We start from the raw sequence: 20,196 nt of genomic DNA, 5'->3' as shown, positions 1-20,196 counted from the left end.
CATATAAAGAAAAAATTAGTTCAAGATACCTTTTTAATGTGCATTCCAAGCTGAAATTTTATGTGAATGTCTGGAAGTATCAACTGATACCGTTTTTCTTAAAGGTATACTGCCTACTCAAATTCTGGAATTATTTAATAGATTATAAAAGTTTGTTAAAGTAGTTATTTTCTACAGAATTGTTAAATTATAATGAGTGCATTTGTTCTATTGCTTTTCTGTATTATAGAATAATTTTGTCTCAGTTATAATTTTAATACTTGTTGCAATGATCTGAAAATCTGATTTCAAGTGATTATTTTTTCATGTTTATAATCATGTTCTTATATCCTTTAGAAAAATATTACCTGAAGTGTGAAGAAGCCTTTTCTGATTTGAAATTTTAAGAAAATTTTTTTCCTACAAAATGTTACATAGTTTGAGCCAAAATCTTTCATGACCCACTTTATTCTCTGTGATTAGGAAACCGTGGAAAGTTGCGTTTTCCATCTTGATGCTTCTACACAGTTTGCGATTGATCAAAATGAATAAGCACTTTTAAGGAATAGCATAAACTTTGGGGAGCTTTTTTCCAGAACTAGTAACTTGCATTCTTTATCATTGTTCAGCCTCAACTGAGTGTTTAAAGCTATCATACTGACAGTGGAAAGCAGGGAGAATCAGATTTTTCAGACATTAAATAAAGAATGAGATACTACATACTTGATTTTTACTGGAATTTTCTAAGTTAATTATGTCGTGTCTCCATTTGACTTTCCTTAGATGCTTGCTATTTAAATTTTTAAAAATTTTCTTAAGATTATTTTTTTACTTTTTATTGTTAGTTGGAGGATAATGGCTTTACAGTGTTGTGTTGGTTTCTGCCATACATCAGCATGAATCGGCCATAGATAGACATACGTTCATTCCCTCCCTCTTGAATCTCCCTTCCACCTTCCACCCCTCTAGGTTATCACACTCTTTAAGGTTATTCATTTAGAATGAACAGAGAAGCCTTCAAATAAGGAACATAGACTTCATAGAAAGTCAAAGAATTAGAATTATTAGTGTTTGGTTTTAACATTCTCAATTTAAAATTCATATAATCATATTTTGGGCTTCCCTGGTGGCTCAGTGGTAAAGAATCTGCCTGCCAATGCAGGAGATCTAAGGGTCAAGAAGATCCCTTAGAGAAGGAAATGGCAGCCCACTTCAGAATTCTTGCCTGGAAACCCCATGGAGAGAGGAACCTGGTGGGCTACAGTCCATGGGGTCACAAAAGAGTCAGACGTGACTTCCTGACTAAAACAACAACAAAATTTTTTTTAACAATTATAAGGTGTTTTACAGTTTTTTAACCTGAAATTTTAAAAATGTATTACTGCCTTGTTTATTGATTCATTTACTCATCAAATGTATTGAGTGCCTGATGTATATGTTCAGGTTCTGGATCTGGTGGTGAAAGCAAGTGTTTGCCCTTGTGGAGCTTACAGTATTTGTCATCGTGACAAATAAGGAAGCGTGCTGTGGTAGACAGTTTTTAGACTGATGAAAGATTAACGTATTTCTGAATAAAGCTTGGAAAGTCATTTTGGCTATTCATAAGAATCCAGTCAATAAATTATCAGAACTTACATAGTATTAATCCTGTGTCTATTATTGAACTTTTAACACACCGTTTACTCTTAAAGCAGGTGCAGTTAATATCCAGAGCAGGCCACCAAGCCACAGCAGTGGGGAATTTAGCCTGCTTCATGAGCACGAGGCATGGTCCAGCAGCGGTAGCAGTCCAGTCCAGTACTTGAAAAGACAGACCAGATCAAGCCCAGCGCTCCAGCACAGAACTCAAGAGAGTCGGGCACATCATAAGACCAAAACTGGTTCCCCTGGAAGTGAAGTTGTTACTCTACAACAGTTTTTGGAAGAAAGCAACAAGCTTACCTCAATGCAGGTTGGTTTTATCTATGGTGACCTTAATTTAGATGACACTATAAGTTAAATTTCTATGGTTGAACTTTAGAACCTTTTTTTTTTTTTTAAAGTTAAGGAGTGTTTAGAGACATTAGCAATTTTTTATAGTCTACCATATCAGGAAAGCAAAAGTATGGCTGTATTCACTAATCTGCTTTGATTTTTTTTTTTTTTTTTAACAGCTAAAGCCCTCAAGTCAAGAGAATCTTTTAGATGAAGTAATGAAAAGTTTGTCCGTCTCTTCTGACTTTTTGGGAAAAAACAAACCAGTTAGCTGTGGTCTGGCCAGGTCAGTAAGTGGAAAAACTCCAGGAGACTTCCATGATAGACGGACAACTAAGCCTGAACAGTTTGTGAGATCTGGTCCTCAAAAGGCTGAAGATGCCTGTTTCATGAGTTCTTCAGGAAAGCCTACACGAGGCGCTCAAGGAAAGATAAAATTAATAAAAGAAACTTCTCTGTCACGACAATCAAAAGATAGTAATCCCTATGCCACTTTACCTCGTGCAAGCAGTGTTATCTCTACTGCCGAAGGAACTACTCGAAGGACAAGCATCCATGACTTTTTGACCAAGGACAGTAGACTACCTATGTCAGTTGATTCACCACCAGCTACTGCTGATAGCATCATCACTTCGACATCTAGTGAGTACTGTTTACACCAGTGGTCCTCTCATACACTTCACAGTCCGACATCTGCTCTAGGTTCTCAAGCACAAAATTATTTAGCTACAGACAAGCCCCAGTCTCCACATACCCAGGCCAGAAACTCAAGAACTGAAAGGTCACATCTTCTAAATCAAACTTTTGCCATGATTAATATGTCTAATGATGCATTTGGAAGATCAGCTACAGATAGCCTAGAATCCTTTACTGTGGCTCATCCAGCTCAGCCATTTTTATCCCTGAATACAGAATTAGTTAGTAACATAAGTGGGTTACCTCCCAGACCAGTCACCAGAGTAACTGACCAGGCTTCTGCTTCTTTGGAAAAAACCGCTCAGAAAGATAATGAGCAGTTTTCTGATCATCAGAGCCACGGTAGCATTAATCCACAATCCTCTGTAGACAATAGTAATCTTACCACTCCTGCATGCCTCTATCCTGATGATACAGAAGCTGCATTGTTGGTTTCTGAGGATAATCAAACGGTTTGGTATGAATATGGTTGTGTATGATCAAACCTGCACAATGTAATACTGGTGTCATTTGATACACACTATGCTTCTCTAATCTGATTTGAAGAGCTGCTGTTGAAAAGAATCATTTGACTAGGTTTATATTTTTATTTTTAAGTTGTGGCATAGTGTTCAAGTGTACATTGTGGCATGTATATAAATACGATTATGTAACCACAGCAAAGCCTGCATGAACTATTAATTACATTGTACATTTTCTGCATGACTTCAAGAACCTTAACAATACATGCTCCTCTTTCACATTTCTTGTCCCCAATAAGAGATTGTTACTTTGATACCTGGAAGCATGTTAAAATGGTTGCATGCTATAATTACTAAGAAGGCATTTCCAAGTCACATTTGTTGATTCCAAAAAAGAATGCTCATTGTCCCTTTTGCTCCCCTTTCCCTCTCTCCCTCTCTCTTGTCCTTTCCTTTTTTTCCCCAAAACGTGCAATTCATATTGTACATGTACAGTATTAGTAAGGAAAATATGTTAAAAAGATGTCATTTTCTTTTCCCATTTAATTTTGCCTTCTGCCCTGCTGTTTTATTTTCAAAGAAATAGTTAATAAGTCAACACTTTACATAAAAAATATTAACTACTGCCCATATTTATAAAATTGTTCAGATTTAAAATGTTGTTAGTACTCATAAATTTAGTGTAATTTGAAAAAAAAAAAAACATTGAATTTAAATGTGACTTATACAGTGACAAGGAGCATTTATAGTCTATTTCTTCCCTGCACTTTTCTTCATTTGATAAACAGAAGAGTTCAAGTACTATCTTTCTTTCAGGATGACTTTTTTACTTGGAATCAGTTAACACAGTAGTTTTTTCAGGGTTTTTTTTACTGTAGAATCAAAGAGAAATAAAGCAAATCATACTCAGTGTGTGGGAAATTTGCATTTTTACTTCTCTTTTAAAAGGGTAGCAAGTTTACTGAGTAGTGAAGATTGTTACTTAAATAATTCTATAATTTATTGCTAAGTTACATATGTCCTAAAAACAGAATTTTCTAAAATGAGTACATTGTGCTAAAATAAAATGTAAAATTAGTGTTTATAACCATATAAACAAACAGACATGTTTCTAGTAGAAAAAATTTTAAAACTAAGAATAATTGCACCCTCTTAGCTAAAAAATAATCATAAAAGATAGAGAAAATATTTGCTAACTCTGATTCATGTCATAAACTTTAAAATTATCTTCCTGTGGTCATAGCATTTTAAAACAGAATCAGCCAAAATTGAGTTTCTAACTTCCAGAATAAAACAACAAAAAAGAAAGCCCCAAGAAACCCATAACCCTGACTCACTCACTTCTGGAGAAGTATACCTTAGCTCTATCTCTGAAATGTTTTTGCTCTCTTGATTCAGCCTAAATATCACTAACAGTAATGCAGCCTGGCATCTAGAAAAAATGATTTGAAATGTAACTTAATAAACAAGGAGAAAATTATTATTTTACATGTGTTGTTATAGTAAATTATTATTGTTATTCATTGGGCCAGAGAAAGTTTCTAAAGAATCTTTGCTTAATGAAATGTGTGACCCGGGAATTTGCTGGCAGTCCAGTGGTTAGGACTCTGCAGTTTCGCTGCTGAGGACCTGTGTTCAATCCCTGGTCACAGAATTAAGACCCTGCAAGCCACACAGCACGGGCAAACATTTTTTAAAGAAAAAAGGAAACGAAAAGAAGGAAATTTGTATCCTTTGTAAATTGCCCTATTCTCTTGTACTTACACAAGATCATTTCAGGCCTAGGCCCCTTCTGTTTATATCTTTGACCATACTTCTTTTCTCACAGCCAGCTCTTACTAAAAATGCTTCCAATGCGTTGGTTTCACTTCAGATCGAATAAATCTTTCGCCTTTTACTTAAAAAAAAAAAAAAAAAAGCTTCCAGTTCAGATCATCAAATAAACAGTCAGAAATTTTCTTATTTTTAGTACCACTTTAATATATTTTATCTACATGAAAACATCAATCCATTTATCGCTTATTTCACAATTAGTCCTAACATTTAAAATATTTTTGGTGTCCCTTTTCTTTCTTCATAACCTGATAATAAGACTTTTTAAAAAGATTATTTATTAAAATACATTGAGAAATTATATGCTACTATATGGTAAACACTGATTATTTTACAATGTTAGACTTATAGGAAAGAAGCATTTCTAACCCAGATGACTGTAGTAACATATACAGCATGTTTTCCAAAAGAACATATACGTTGTGCATGTAAGACAGAGGGATACATACCATGTCCATGTGTCTTGAGGACTGTCAGAGAGTATAGGTGATATTTCCTCCAGAAACTGTCACCAGGTGTAAGGTCATAAAATTCCCTTAAAACACTATTTTACCAGTGTTTCTTGATAGCACTTGAAATCACATTTTTAGCAGTGATAAGAGCCTTAGAAATTGTATAGAGCTAGTGTTTCCCAAACTCTTAAAAAAATCAACATAATACCTTGTATAAATGAAATCTTACAAGATGCCCCAATTAAAAAAAAAAAATTATTTTCCAATCAAAGTGAAGCAGCTCTGACTCGGTTGAATAACTGTACTTTTTTCGAGACAGCTCCATATTCTCCAACTTCACAGAGGATTACAGGCATACCTCGTTTTATTGTGCTTTCTTACACTTCACAAATATTGTGGGGTTTTTTCCCAACAAACTGAAGGTTTGTGGCAGTTCTGTCAAACAAGCCTATCAGTGCCAGTATTCCAACAGTATTTGCTCACTTCATGTCTCTGTCACATTTTGGGAGTTCTCAGAATATTTCTAACTTTCTCATTATTGTTATATTTGTTATGGTGATCGGTGATCTTTGATGTTACTATTGCAAAAAAAATTATGATTTTGCTAAAGGCTCAGATAATGGATAGCTCTTTTTAGCAATAAAGTATTTTGTACTTAAGATATGTACATTGTTATTTACATGCATTGGGAAACTAAAAATTCATGTGACTCGCTTTATTGCAAAATTCACTTTATTATAGTAGTCTGGAACCAAACCTGCCATTATCTCCGAGGTATGCCTGTATTAGTACCCTAATTTTAGATGAAATTGAGTAGCTTTCATACTCCTGGCTTAGGTTTCTAGAAATGATACCCTTATTATTTGTGGCATTGTAAATTCATGTTAGGCTTTGGGTCCCCTTTGACCAGAGTAGTTATAACTCTAACAGTGTAAGTAGATATATTTTCCTACAAAGTAAGCCTCAAGGCCTGGTTTTCTTATTAAACAATACAAATATTTCATTGTTGATGTTTCTGCTGCTGCATGCAAGATTATTTTTTACTTTAAAACTATATGTGACCATTTAGTAAATAAACATCATAAACCTATCAGACACCAAGAGGGCATTATTATTTATAGCTTTTAAAACATGTAAATCAGTCTTTAAGTAGAGATGTCTATCAGATTAATAACATTTCCAGAATTAGATTCTTTCTCCTTGCCCTTCACAATGAGAGCTCTTTAGTTTCTTATCTTCATGAATTGTATGTTTAGCTTTTCATTAAATAACATGAAATGCTTTTCTCCTGCAGATGTGGACAAAGTACAAGAAAACAGAAATTCAAAAAGCAGGTCTAGGGAACAACAAAGCTCCTAATTCTATAACCCCACTACATGACATGTGGGCCAAGTGGTGAGTTTCTTGCTTAAAATGTAAATGAGATTAATCTCATTTATACAAACTAACTGCATTAAGTATAAGAACAAGTGCACATTGCATTAACAGATGTAAATATTGCTTGCTTCATTCATGATTTTCTGTCTGTCTGATTAGTAAATCAAAATTACGTGATTCCTCAAAGCTTTTGGCCATCAGTGCACGCTCAGTTGTGTCCGACTCTTTGCGACCCCATGGACTGTAGCCCACCAGGCTCCTCTGTCCATGGAATTTTCCAGGCAAGAAGGGTTGCCTTGCCCTTCTCCAGGGGATTGTCCCAACATAGGATCAAACCCGGGTCTCCCGCATTGCAGGCAGATTCTTTACCATTCGAGCTACCCGGGAAGCCCTTTAGTGCAGGAAAACAATCTTTAAAAATATTTTTTCCCCTCAATTTAAATTTGATTTTACTAATGAATAATGTTTTAGAAATTACTTTTTCAGTTTAAAATCTTTCTAGTAGGAATATAACTTCTGTGCAATGTTCTTGGTAATTGAGGAGAATAAATTAAATGTCTTTTCTATGAAGAGCTGCTTAGACAAATTCTCTGACTCTGTCACTCTTATCCCTGTAAAAGTACCTGGTGCATGCTGTTCTTTTAGTGGTTGCTCTGTATTTTATATCTCTTATCTTCAAACTTTTCTTATATTTTCTTTCTTTCTACTTTCCAACTAAATACAGAGAGAAAAGTGTCCTTCAGTTTCTCAGTGTGAAGCCTTTATTTCTGAAGTAACAAGACACCCAACTATAGGAATCATTTTTTAAAATCTTTAAGGAGACTTAACAATCCTTCGTGACTAGAGCAGGAAAGAAATACAAACCTTCATTCCTTCCTTGAATCAAGGAGCACTACTGGAGTCAACTGCCAAAATTTTTAGAAGGTTTTTATGACTTATTATGTACATTGTACTGTTAAGATCTACTGAATAAAGCATGTTCTCTCGCTAAGGACCAAGTGTTTTAAGGGTTCAAGAAGTACTCCAAGAACAATATACTTCTTTCATCATTTGTTTATGAATTTATCCATGTTTGCTTAATGCTTCTGCTAAGTAGTAGCCTAAGTCTAGCCATTTATATTTAGTTGTGTAAACCTAAATTAAATGCTGTAGTATGCTGTGGAATGTACTATATATCAAGATACAGAGAACATTGTTTAGGCATGTCAGAGCCTTATTTGGTTAGCAGACTGCATGTGTTGGTATTCTCTTATTTTTAAGCCGATTATTTTGATGCACTGCAAAAGAAACTCAGTTTATGAAATAACTGAAAAATCCATGATAGGAGTTATAAAAAAATTTACAGTGATATTAATATTTCCATATTCCCTGCTAAGGAACACTAAGTAATTCATTCACACATGGACCCAAGGTAATTAGAATGTGTTTTTCTGAAACGTTTTTTTTAGTAAGGTGGTTTTCTAGAAAAAGACATTCCCAAGATAAAGCTATTGTGTTTGAACTCATTTCCCTTCTTTAGTGTTGGGTTATGTATGTACGTTTTTTTTAACTTGAGAGCTGACTGTTGCTTAAGAAGTTTTCTTATGGCAAAAATAATGTAAATAATTTACTACGATCCTCATTTTGCCAGGAACTCATTTATTATTAAGGTTATCACTTATTAATACGAATTTTTGGTTTTGTCCTTTATAAGACTACATTAAAGTTGGTAACTGTTATCAGTACTTTTGAAATATTTGTATGCATTTGTTTTACATTTGAAAGAAGCACAAAAAAGTAAATTTAGTTAACCCAGGGAAACATCAATTTTTTTGTAGTTCCAATTTTCTATCACAGTTTTATTTTCTTATGAAATCAAAAATTGCATTGATACATATTAATGCAAATTCATTATTTAACATAAATATATGCATAATCTTAAAGGTCTGAAATGAGAAAGATACTGATTTTTTAATTTTAACAATGTACTTCTTAGGCTCTCACTACCAGCTCTAAAAATCTTTTTGGAACAATTCCATAGTGTGTGGTTTATGAACTGTGTGTTTCATCACTAACCTAGTAGCCATGAGAAATGTGTCTCCCTCTCCCCCTCCTTCCTCATGCCCTTCTCTTTTTTTCCCCTCTTTGGTAGGCCAGTAACAGTGTTGTGTTCATAGTCTACTTTCAGAAAGACCATTAATGAAAAGAAATACGGCATGTATAGTTGAAAAGAAACTGAAATGGAAGTTAGGTTTTGCCACCAAATAATGCTGTAAAGTTAAATCACTTTTAAATTCTTGGATGAAAGGTGCTATGTAAATATAATACAAAGGATTCTTACTAAGATACAAATATTGCACAACAGACATATTTAAAACCTATTCTCTAGACTGTGAAACATGTCTCCATCATGATTTCCTATATTCAAGTATCAGATTGATAATGGGCATCGTGGCAGTCTAGAGATGTCTGCATGTAAAAACTGTAAATTCATTTTTAGGTGGATAAATTGAGAGTAAATATAGAAATTATGTTTTAGCTAAATACAATAAGTGTGTAACTTAGATTTATATTAACTAGCATCTAATTTGCACAACTAGGACACATCCCAGGACATTTGCTTCAAGTTGAAATTTAATGAGTAGGAGGTAGTCCAGTGAGGGTGTGTGACACCACAGCTTGATCTCTCCAGGACACTAATATCCTAAAACAGAGACCCTGCTGACTGAAGCAACACATTATTGCTTCAGTTAGAAAATGCTTAAGGGTAGCCTGTAAAGGGCTGACTCAGAAAATGCAGCAAGACAACCAAGAGAACACTTGAGACTGCAAAAAGTAGGCATATTCTCAAATCACATTGATCACCTTTTTCATACCATTTCAAGAAAGGACTAGATAACCACATGAGTATTTTACCATTTCCAAAAGATAGCATCAGAAGCAAACTTAGTAGGAAGTCATGCTTTTCCCTTAAACTACTTCTGCCAAACAAAACCATGTAGCCAACTAGAAAGTACAATAACTGGGGCCACTTTCCTGACTGGCGCCTGACATGATTTTAATTATCTGGCTCTAATCCCCCTTGGAAACTAAAGAATTTATATACAGGGTAATAGCTTCGGCCCAGAGCTCCGATAAAGTGCTTCAGATCTGGCAATGTGGAAATGTTCAGTCCAAGTTTTTGAACTGGTGGTTACCAAAGAGTTCACGAAACAGGTTTGTATGTAGCACCTTTCATGCAAGGCATGGTAAGAGCCTATTTAAAAATCACTGTGCATATTACAGAATTGCAGCCACCTCACAAATGAAGTATTACAGCCTGTACTGTCTTAACAGTTTATGTCAGGAAGTGAAAAAGATATTGTACCAAATCTGGAATTACAATGAGGAGTAATAATGTATGCTAAATAACTTTTGTACTTTAAGTTACTTTTTTGAGAAAAGTGAAGTTTTGTGGTTTTTTTTTCCTGCTACTCTTAGTCCTGAGATGTTTTTTTCTTTAAGCCTTGAATGAATAATACAGACGGAGCCCATTTTATAATATAAACCTTGATGTACAAGTTGAGATATTTGGACAACAGTGAAAATGCCTTAAAAGGAATGCTTATGGATAAAGTTGCACTTATAACACCCTTTAACAAAACCTGATTTTAAATTGTCTTTCTTTTCTAAGGGTTCTCTCTTTCAGTGTTTGCCATTGTACTTATAACTGTTATTAAATACCAAATCAAATAATACAAGAGCTGTAACATTTCCTTTAAAATAACGCTACTGAGAAATCTGGAGTTAAATGGCAAAATGTTTATTACTTGGCTATATTAAAGCCACAGTTGATAACAAAAAATCCATTTCATAACAAAAAAGACTCCATCATTTGGCTGATCTTTTTTCAAAAACATTTTTCATTTTAGTTTTTAACTTTTATTTCTCCTAAAAAAATTAAGTTGGTTTAACATTCACTTATCAAACTGGTATGAGATGATTTTTATAACAAGTGGTTAGCAATCATAACATATAATTTAACCAAGTATTATTCTTTCCTTTCTCTTTGCCCTAGAAAACCAATTTTCAGACATAATCTTGTTTACCTCTGTTCTAATCGCTTTGGGATGAGTATGAGAGGTTTTGGGAGAAAGAGGAGTCTATTAGTTTTGTCAATCCCAGAAGTGGCATTACAATAATAGATTATACACATCAGTCTCTTTTCATTTTCACATAGACTTTGGGAGGCATAATGTTAAGAGATGACTTGTGTCATTGGGCAGGTCAGTCTTTCTGGGCCTATTTTCACTCTAAGGTGAGAATAGTTAGACCAGTGTCCTGAGGTCCTCAGTGTCTTTGATTCTATTCAGTAAACCTTCATTTTATATTCAAAGCAACCTAAATTTCCTCTTTCTTAGAGATATAATACCAAGTAGGCAAAAACCAGTGTAGCATCTCAGAATGTTTTCATTGATGGAAGATATTTCTTACTAACTCATCTAACTTACTAACTCACTCATCTATATTTTATAAAAATTCTGCCATCAGTAGACTTGTAGTCTCTAACCACATATATTGAAAAATGATAAGTTTTTACCTTTGCCTTTCAGTAATGCAAATTGGTACAAATTAAATACAATTTCTCTACCAGAGGCAATTACTCCATGTTCAGTCTTAGGAAAAAACGTTTCTCTCTCAAATATCCGATTGTACTAAAGGAAATGAGAATTTTCCTAAGTCCTCTAGGCTGTTTTGTAGCCTACTAAGACCCTCAATTAGGGTCTTATTTGAGTTTAAGAGAGGTGAAAAAGTATATTAATTTTCCTCACTGTTTTTGAACTAGCTTCTGTATGGCAACTGACAATACCTCATCCTGGGTTCTTACACATTTTTGTTTATATGTGTATAAAATTTATCTTACACTTTTTAGATGCATAGTTGAAAAATGAGTCAATTTAATATAGCCTAAAGGACAGAAGAAACTTGTTCAAGCATGTTCAAATTTCTAACCTCTGAACAAAGACTAAACAAATCCTTCTTAATGGCCTCTGTATGTTCTGCTCCTGAGTTAAAATGTAATGTCATTAGTATAATGATTATGGCATATTTTCTATCCCTGCTTTGAGGGTTTTTCTAGATTAAGATATTCTAAAGATAGAATTTTATTTAAAAAATTAGCTTATTTTTTCACTGGGGAAAAGCATTGGTTTAAAAACAAACAGTAACAGAAAGGTTTTCCCTTGCCCCCTTGTTTAATTATACTGCTGGGAAATTCTTATTCCTTAATCCTCATTCCCTCGAGATAACTACTATTTACAATTTAATGTCTTCCCGTATTATTTTTTATTTTTTCCCCTGTATGTACACTATCACATGTATAATTTTACATATGCTATTTTTGCAACTGGCTTTTTTTCAAGTATAATAAGATGTAAGACAGTTAATCTTAGATAAATAATCTTAGTTTTGATGTTAATTTATTCTTTTTTGGCCACCCTGCTGCGTGTGGGAATCTCAGTTCCTATGACCAGGCACTGAACCTGGGCCAGGCAGTGAAAGCCTGGATTCCTAACCACAAGGCAACCAGGGAACTCCTGATATTAATGAAGGCATTCTTCTAATAAGTAGTAGCCATGGGGATGGGGAGGGTGGAACCTCTGGCCTGACTAAAGCTACCTCAATATATTAAAAAAAAAAAAAAGAACTTTAAGATGAGATAGTCTTTCTCAAATAGTTCAGGTAGTCACCAAACCGAGTGCTAGATATATCTTCCCACTTTTAATGCTTTTTATAATTACAAGTAAGAAAAACAGCTTTCAGAAATAAATACTCTGAACTTCAGCCCAATTAGTTTTTATCAAAGTTTAATATTATGGGATCATGTCCTGTGTTCTTCACAAATGTGAGAAAGTCTTCAGGGCTCAATCCCATGGTTGCAGCATTGGTCATTGGATGAAAGTACACCTTTTCATGTCCACCTTCCAAAAAGGCAGAATCCAGAACAAACTTCACATCTCCATCATCACAGAAGAGTGCCAATGGGGTGGCACAACCTTGGCCAACTTTCAGTTTTTCTAGCATGGCTGCTTCATCAGCAAACCGCAGGTTTCCACTCCCAACACCTAACTGCTTGGCGAGATCATTTAAATTAATTTGTCTATCATGAAGAACTGTCACCAGCCAATAGCCTTTTTTCTTTTTGTCCTTAAGAAATAAGTTCTTACTGTGTGCTCCTTTCAAATGCTGGATATGAGGCATCATTTCTTCAACTGTAAACACCTGTAAAATACCACATGAGAAGTTTAACATGCATGTACACTGCAAACATCCAGTTATATATACATTGCTTGCTGGGTCTAAACAGGGAGGTTAGGGAGTACTCGGTGTCCTGGATATTACTGGTAGCAACCCATTCCCAGCCTGCTGCTACTGCTGCTAAGTCGCTTCAGTCGTGTCTGACTCTGTGCGACCACACAGACAGCAGCCCACCAGGCTCCCCTGTCCCTGGGATTCTCCAGGCAAGAGTACTAGAGTGGGGTGCCATTGCCTTCTCCGATTTCCCAGCATATTATCAAATAATTATATCTCATCTCGGACCTCAAGTAGTTTCTCTTGGGCCAGTTCTCCATTCCAATATGCTGGCTAAACCTTCACATTTCTAAAATGCTATTTTTGTTTTTCCTTTAGACTTTTAGTCGAGTTTATAGCAGCCCTCACAACACTGTAAATCAACTGTACTCCAATAAAAAGGGGGGGGGGGTTATAGCAGCCCAGACTCCTATTCCTTGGCATTCCATCCAGACCTAAGTACAATCTCCACTCTATAAAATATAACTAGAGATGGAGTGAGGGCAGGGAATGAGAGCCTGGACTAATATAAAAAGAACATCAGAAAAGCTGGCAATATGCACAGTAAAAAGGAAGAGAGTATCGACCATAAGGGAGGCAAAAGGGTCAAAGAAAATAATAGTTTTGATGAATTTCTCTACCCTTTGAAGATTATCACCGTTATCTAGCTAGTTATCAGGAGCTGTTACTCAAAAGTTAGGCAAAAACTATCTTCCCAACACTCAAGTTACATACTGGCTACGTGAGATACTTGAAAAAACAAAAAATCTCCATCAATCAACTGAATCGTTAAAAGATACCAAACTCTTAACCTTGGTGTCCCGCATGCTTCATAGCCACTGCAGAAACGTTTTACTGCTTGGCAACTTACATACCCAGGCCAGTTTGAGATGCAGAAGTTCTCAATATGTTGCACTGCTACTGCTAAGTCACTTCAGTCATGTCCGACTCTGTGCGACCCCATGGACAGCAACCCACCAGGCTCCCCCGTCCCTGGGATTCTCCAGGCAAGAACACTGGAGTGGGTTGCCATTTCCTTCTCCAATGCATGAAAATGAAAAGGGAAAGGGAAGTCGCTCAGTCGTATCCGACTCTTAGCGACCCCATAAACTGCAGCCTACCAGGCTCCTCCATCCATGGGGTTTTCCAGGCAAGAGTACTGGAGTGGGGTGCCATTGCCTTCTCCAAATATGTTGCACTAGTTCCCAAAATTAAAAAAAAAATCGCTCCAAAAGGAAAACAGGTTTTTTCATAATAACAGCAGAGTCCCAAGTGGAGATGCACTCAATGGTCCATTCAGATCCCTCTCTACTCTGGATTCCGGGAAATGCCTTAGGAACGGACTTTCTTTCGTGGTACAGTGACACCACCCCCCCCCCCCCCGGGACGTCTAGTCTCAGCGGCTCCGCCTCGCAGACGCTGCAGTAGAGCCCACTCCCTCCCGGGGTAGTCCTAGTGGGAGCGTCTCACCTCCGGGTGCTCCACGACCTCTGTGCGGATGGCCAGGGCGGCGAGCCGCTGCTCCAGCGCCGCCCGCAACTCAGCCCCTGCCATGCTGTCCTCGTGGCGGTGGCTAGAGACCGGGCCGAGGAACTGGGCGTGGCTTCCCGCGGACCGCCCACTGCAGGCCGAGGCGGAAGTTCCTGGAGGGACAGGGGCGGTGCTGGAAATCCAGCGCCGGCGTTTTCTGCAGGCGAGGTTGCACCGTGTTCGCTCGACATCCACCGTTTGTTCCTGAGGTTCGTCCGAGTCCGCAAGGACATCCTTCCTCAGACATGTAGTGTCCTTAGCCCGCGTCCCACAAGAGGGAGGCACCTGCATTCTCACAGCCCTCTCCATACCCGCCGCAGGTTTCCTAAATCCAGCATGTCTTCCGTTTAAATAGATTTAAACCTAACAACTCAACTTAAGGAATGTTGAGGGAGTGATTCATTGAATGTGGTCTCGGGTTTACCCAGGAAGCAGACTGAGGGAAAGTCTCCTTATCCCTTCTGCCTGGGATATGGAATGTACATTCTACCCACTGTTCTGAGCTAGGTGCTACTTGAAGGATGCAGCCTTGAGAGAGTAATGTGTCATTGAAACCTTCTGGACTCTACGGAAGTGAGGCCCCCTTCGCCCCTTAAGGCCTCTATATAAATTCTTAAGATGCTGGCAAGTGGATGCCCAAGACAAACCACCAATATAAGTTCCTTTGATTATTACTTATTAAAACTGCCACCTACCAATGAGGAATGCCCTGCCTCTTCATTCTTTCCTTGCCCTTCTGGGGGGTGGGGTCTCTGGGTGTGTGTGTGTGCAGTGGTTTCACCTGGGGAACTTCCTGAGGTTGTGGACCAACAAGGAGAGAAAGGGCCAGAATCTCTATCCTTTTGACCATCTTTTTCAGAGGCATTTTTTCCTGCCTCTTGGTGGGGTGTTTTCCACTATCCTGCAAAACCCTCACTCCCCACCTTGAATGAGGCCTGAAATTCCACTGAGTTTCATTTATGAGTTTAGATTAAGCTTCCAATTGTTACCAAAACTGTTGCCCCAGAATCATACCCCTACCCCTCTCTTGAATGGAAACCAGGTGCTCTTATCTGAAGTTTTGGGAGGAAGCTGCAAAGCAAAAAGCAGGGACTTGGTTAGATCCAATTAGGCACTAGATGGTTGAAGATTTAACTTCCAGTAGACCTAGAGCCTCATTATATAGTCAGTGTAATACCATAGCATGCTAAATGATACACCCATAAGTGCAATGATAGTTGACAGTTGCCATGACAACAACCAGAAAAGGGTTACAAAGACCAAAAAGGAGAGTTATATCAGTGCCAGGTCCAAACCACACTCCTCAGATAAGTCATGAAAATTCCTCTCACTCTTTCCAGTTCCCTCCCTTCTATCTCGACCCTCCTATATAAATAGTGTCTCCCCTTGAATTGGGTTGATTTGTACACAAGATTCTCCATTCTTTAGCCATTGAATAAAGCTTGTGCTGTTCCAGTCTTAGCATAGGATTTATTATTAGCTGTGCAAATCTGATTAGGAAAAAAACCTTCCTGACTGGGACAAGGGTTCTTGGCTGGGGCTAGAACCCAAACACAAGCCACGTTATACCAATTCAGTAATAGAATCTGAGCTAAACTGTAGCTATTGCTGCTACAGGAATAGCTGCTAAGTCACATCAGTCGTGTCCGACTCTGTGCAACCCCATAGACAGCGGCCCACCAGGCTCTCCCGTCCCTGGGATTCTCCAGGCAAGAACACGGGAGTGGGTTGCCATCTCCTTCTCCAATGCATGAAAGTGAAAAGTGAAAGTGAAGTTGCTCAGTCGTGTCTGACTCTTAGCGACCCCATGGACTGCAGCCTACAGGCTCCCCCATCCATGGGATTTTCCAGGCAAGAGTATTCCTAGGGACATTTAACTCTAGAAGGAATATATTTATGGCATCTCTGGGGTGCAAATGGAAGGCCTGGAGAAGAATGCTCTTAAGAATATACTACAGAGTTCAGTTGTCTTGCCATATGCACAGGTCTGAATCCATGAATTCAACCAACAATAGATGGGGAAAAAAAAATTCTAGTAAGTTCCAAAAGCCAAAACTTCAATTTGCCATACACTAGCAACTGTTTAGGAGAAGGCAATGGCACCCCCACTCCAGTACTCTTGACTGGAAAATCCCATGGATGGAGGAGCCTGGTAGGCTGCAGTCCATGGGGTCACTAAGAGTCAGACACAACTGAGCGACTTCACTTTCACTTTTCACTTTCATGCATTGGAGAAGGAGATGGCAACCCACTCCAGTGTTCTTGCCTGGAGAATCCCAGGGACGGGGGAGCCTGGTGGGCTGCCGTCTATGGGGTCACACAGAGTTGGACACGACTGAAGCGACTTAGCGGCAACTGTTTACATAGTTACAATGTATTAGAGATTATTTAGAGATTATTTAAAGTATACAGGAGGATGTGTGTAGGTCATGTGCAAACACTGCACCATTTTATATAAGGAACTTCAGCAACTACAAATTTTGGTGTCTGTGGGGGATCCTTGGAACTAACCCCCCTTGGATACCAAAGGTGGACTATATCTGAGTCCTCCCCCACAGGACAGCCTCAGAGTTAGCTGTGAAAGAGAAAATCAGAGCCAACTTCATAATTCACCCAGAATTAGCCCTGGACAGTGCAATTTTGAAAGTTCTCAGTTTAACCAACCTCTTAAAATTATTATGCCATATCTTCCTTCAAACAGTCCATCCAGTTCTTTGATCCTTGATTATGGAACCAACAGGCATCTGCTCGTAGCCACCTAAATTCAGATCAACAGCAAAAGAAATGTACCACATTAAAGAGTATTTAGAAAACTTAGATAAGGGGAAAGGGATCACTCAGAACATTTTTTCCATGTTTATTATTTTATTTCCGCATTTGTGAGTTAGCTCTGTTTCTGTCTTGGTTCATTTAGCTATGGAGTGAATGTTAATGGCTTTCACATTGGTTTATGTGAGCTCTTTAAATAATCAAGTTGTGTGTCTTTCATTTGTCCTATATACTCCAAATATCATATATACTTTTTCCATTAAAGAAGAGGTTCCCCCCCACCACCACCACCATGTACCTTTCAGGGATCATAGTTCCCCAACCAAGGATCAAACTGGGCCACCTGGCAGTGAAAGCCCAGGGAATTCAAGAGGGGATTTTTTTTAGTTTGGTTTTACCTACAGATGTTACTTATTTTTGTGTAACCAAATGTGTTTTTTTGTTGTTGTTGTTATTCTGATCTAAGTATAGAAAGCTAACCTCTAGCGATAGAATATGCAATCTATTTTTTTTATTTTCTTAGAAATACTCTTTAATTCATTTAAATTTTACTTTGGTGTGGTGAGGCTTATTTTTTTCACTATGTTCTCTCAGAATAAAAATGGAAAGCATCATAATACCAAGGACCACATATATGCTGCTGCTGGTAAGTCGCTTCAGTCATGTCCGACTCTGTGTGACCCCATAGACGGCAGCCCACCAGGCTCCCCCGTCCCTGGGATTCTCCAGGCAAGAACACTGGAGTGGGTTGCCATTTCCTTCTCCAATGCATGAAAGAGAAAAGTGAAAGTGAAGTTGCTCAGTCGTGTCCAACTTTTAGCAACCCCATGGACTGCAGCCTACCAGGCTCCTCCGTCCATGGATTTTCCAGGCAAGAGTACTGGAGTGGGGTGCCATTGCCTTCTCCACCACATATGTGAAGATGTGGCATATCCCAAATTATTGTCCTTAAATATTTGAAGACTTTCAAGAATACCCAAATTCAATCATGGAGACCTGAGCATTGAAAGAAGGGGAAAAAGAAGAATTGAAAGAAGAATTGAAATCTAAGAATAATTGTAGCTAAGAAATGTGAATCATGAGCCAGAATGGCTATCATCAAAAAATCTACAAACAATAAATACTAGAGGGGATGTGAACAGAAGAGAAGCTTCCAGCACTGTTGGTGGGACTGTAAATTGGTACAGCCACTATGGAGCACATATGGAGGTTTCTTAAAAAACTAAAAACAGAGCTACCATATGACCCTGCAGTCCCACTCGTGGGCATATATCTGGAGAAAAACATGATCCAAAAAGACATATGTACCCCAATGTTCATTGCAGCACTGTTTGCAGTAACCAAGAAATGGAAGCAATGTAAATGTCCATCAATGGAGAAATGGATAAAGAAGATGTATATATATATATATATATATATAATGGAATATTACTCAGCTGTTAAAAAGAATGAAATAATGCCATATTGCAGCAACATGGATGGATATCAGGTCAGTTGCTCAGTCGTGTCTGACGCTTTGTGACCCCATGAACTGCAGCACACCAGGCCTCCCTGTCCATCACCAACTCCTGGAGTCCACCCAAACCCATATCCATTGAGTCGGTGATGCCATCCAACCATCTCATCCTCTGTTGTCCCCTTCTCCTCCTGCCCTCAATCTTTCCCAGCATCAGGGTCTTTTCAAATGAGTCAGCTCTTCGCATCAGGTGGCCAAAGTATTGGAGTTTCAGCTTCAACATCAGTCCTTCCAGAGAACACCCAGGACTGATCTTTAGGATGGACTGGTTGGATCTCCTTGCAGTCCAAGGGACTCTCAAGAGTCTTCTCCAACACCACAGTTCAAAAGCATCAATTCTTTGGCACTCAGCTCTCTTCACAGTCCAACTCTCACATCCATACATGACCACTGGAAAAACCATAGCCTTGACTAGACGGACCTTTGTTGGCAAAGTAATGTCTCTGCTTTTGAATATGCTATCTAGGTTGGTCATAACTTTCCTTCCAATGCAGTGATTTTGGAGCCCAAAATAAAGTCAGCCACTGTTTCCCCACCTATTTGCCATGAAGTAAGATGGGGAAACAGTGGAAACAGTGTCAGACTTTATTTTGAGGGGATCCAAAATCACTGCAGATGGTGACTGCAGCCATGAAATTAAAAGACGCTTACTCCTTGAAAGGAAAGTTATGACCAACCTAGATAGCATATTCCAAAGCAGGGACATTACTTTGACAACAAAGATCCGTCTAGTCAAGGCTATGGTTTTTCCTGTGTTCATGTATGGATGTAAGAGTTGGACTGTGAAGAAGGCTGAGCGCCGAAGAATCGATGCTTTTGAACTGTGGTGTTGGAGAAGACTCTTGAGAGTCCCTTGGACTGCAAGGAGATCCAACCAATCCATTCTGAAGGAGATCAGCCCTGGGATTTCTTTGGAAGGAATGATGCTAAAGCTGAAACTCCAGTACTTTGGCCACCTGATGTGAAGAGTTGACTCATTGGAAAAGACTCTGATGCTGGGAGGGATTGGGGGCAGGAGGAGAAGGGGACGACAGAGAATTAGATGGCTGGATGGCATCACTGACTTGAAGGACGTGAGTGTGAGTGAACTCCAGGAGTTGGTGATGGACAGGGAGGCCTGGCGTGCTGCGATTCATGGGGTCGCAAAGAGTCAGACACGACTGAGCAACTGAACTGACTGAATGGGACCAGATGCCATGATCTTAGTTTTCTGAATGTTGAGCTTTAAGCCCACTTTTTCACTCTCCTCTTTCACTTTCATCAAGAGACTCTTTAGTTCTTCTTCACTTTCTGCCATAAG

The 20,196-nt window shown here is 38.2% G+C and overlaps 2 protein-coding genes across 7 annotated transcripts in view; one reads left to right on the top strand and one right to left on the bottom strand.

The window, feature by feature from the left end:
• The window catches only part of CCDC88A (coiled-coil domain containing 88A), a 118,526-nt gene extending 108,035 nt beyond the window's left edge, over positions 1 to 10,491 (top strand). For 2 of the 6 annotated variants that reach the window (XM_061432395.1, XM_061432393.1), the window contains 4 exons: positions 1,671 to 1,930; positions 2,133 to 2,595; positions 6,690 to 6,790; positions 7,497 to 10,491. In XM_061432395.1, the coding sequence (XP_061288379.1) occupies positions 1,671 to 1,930; positions 2,133 to 2,595; positions 6,690 to 6,754 (788 nt within the window). In that variant the 3' untranslated portion in view covers positions 6,755 to 6,790; positions 7,497 to 10,491. Of the gene's footprint in view, positions 1 to 1,670; positions 1,931 to 2,132; positions 4,599 to 6,689; positions 6,791 to 7,496 lie in introns of those variants that run through there. The other 4 variants (XM_061432392.1, XM_061432390.1, XM_061432394.1 and 1 more) reach the window with 3 other exon arrangements.
• A 2,005-nt stretch (positions 10,492 to 12,496) lies between these two features.
• On the bottom strand, positions 12,497 to 14,943 carry LOC133257024 (prolyl-tRNA synthetase associated domain-containing protein 1). Its single transcript, XM_061432405.1, has 2 exons — positions 14,552 to 14,943; positions 12,497 to 13,012 (listed from the first exon to the last, which is right to left on the bottom strand). The coding sequence occupies exons 1-2, from the start codon at positions 14,918 to 14,920 to the stop codon at positions 12,581 to 12,583; spliced, it is 801 nt and encodes a 266-aa protein (XP_061288389.1). The 5' UTR covers positions 14,921 to 14,943; the 3' UTR covers positions 12,497 to 12,580.
• Positions 14,944 to 20,196: the final 5,253 nt, after the last annotated feature.

Source organism: Bos javanicus, chromosome 11, assembly GCF_032452875.1.
Source record: "Bos javanicus breed banteng chromosome 11, ARS-OSU_banteng_1.0, whole genome shotgun sequence".
Classification (NCBI taxonomy): domain Eukaryota; kingdom Metazoa; phylum Chordata; class Mammalia; order Artiodactyla; family Bovidae; genus Bos; species Bos javanicus.
Note: the sequence above shows the minus strand (reverse complement) of the source record. Positions and strands in the feature narration are given on the sequence as shown.

Coding starts and splice junctions, on each gene's coding strand:
- LOC133257024 (XM_061432405.1), bottom strand. CDS start 14,920: ATGGAGAGGGCTGTGAGAATGCAGGTGCCTCCCTCTTGTGGGACGCGG. Junction 13,013..14,551: donor AGGTCGTGGAGCACCCGGAG/GTGAGACGCTCC, acceptor GGTATTTTACAG/GTGTTTACAGTTGAAGAAAT.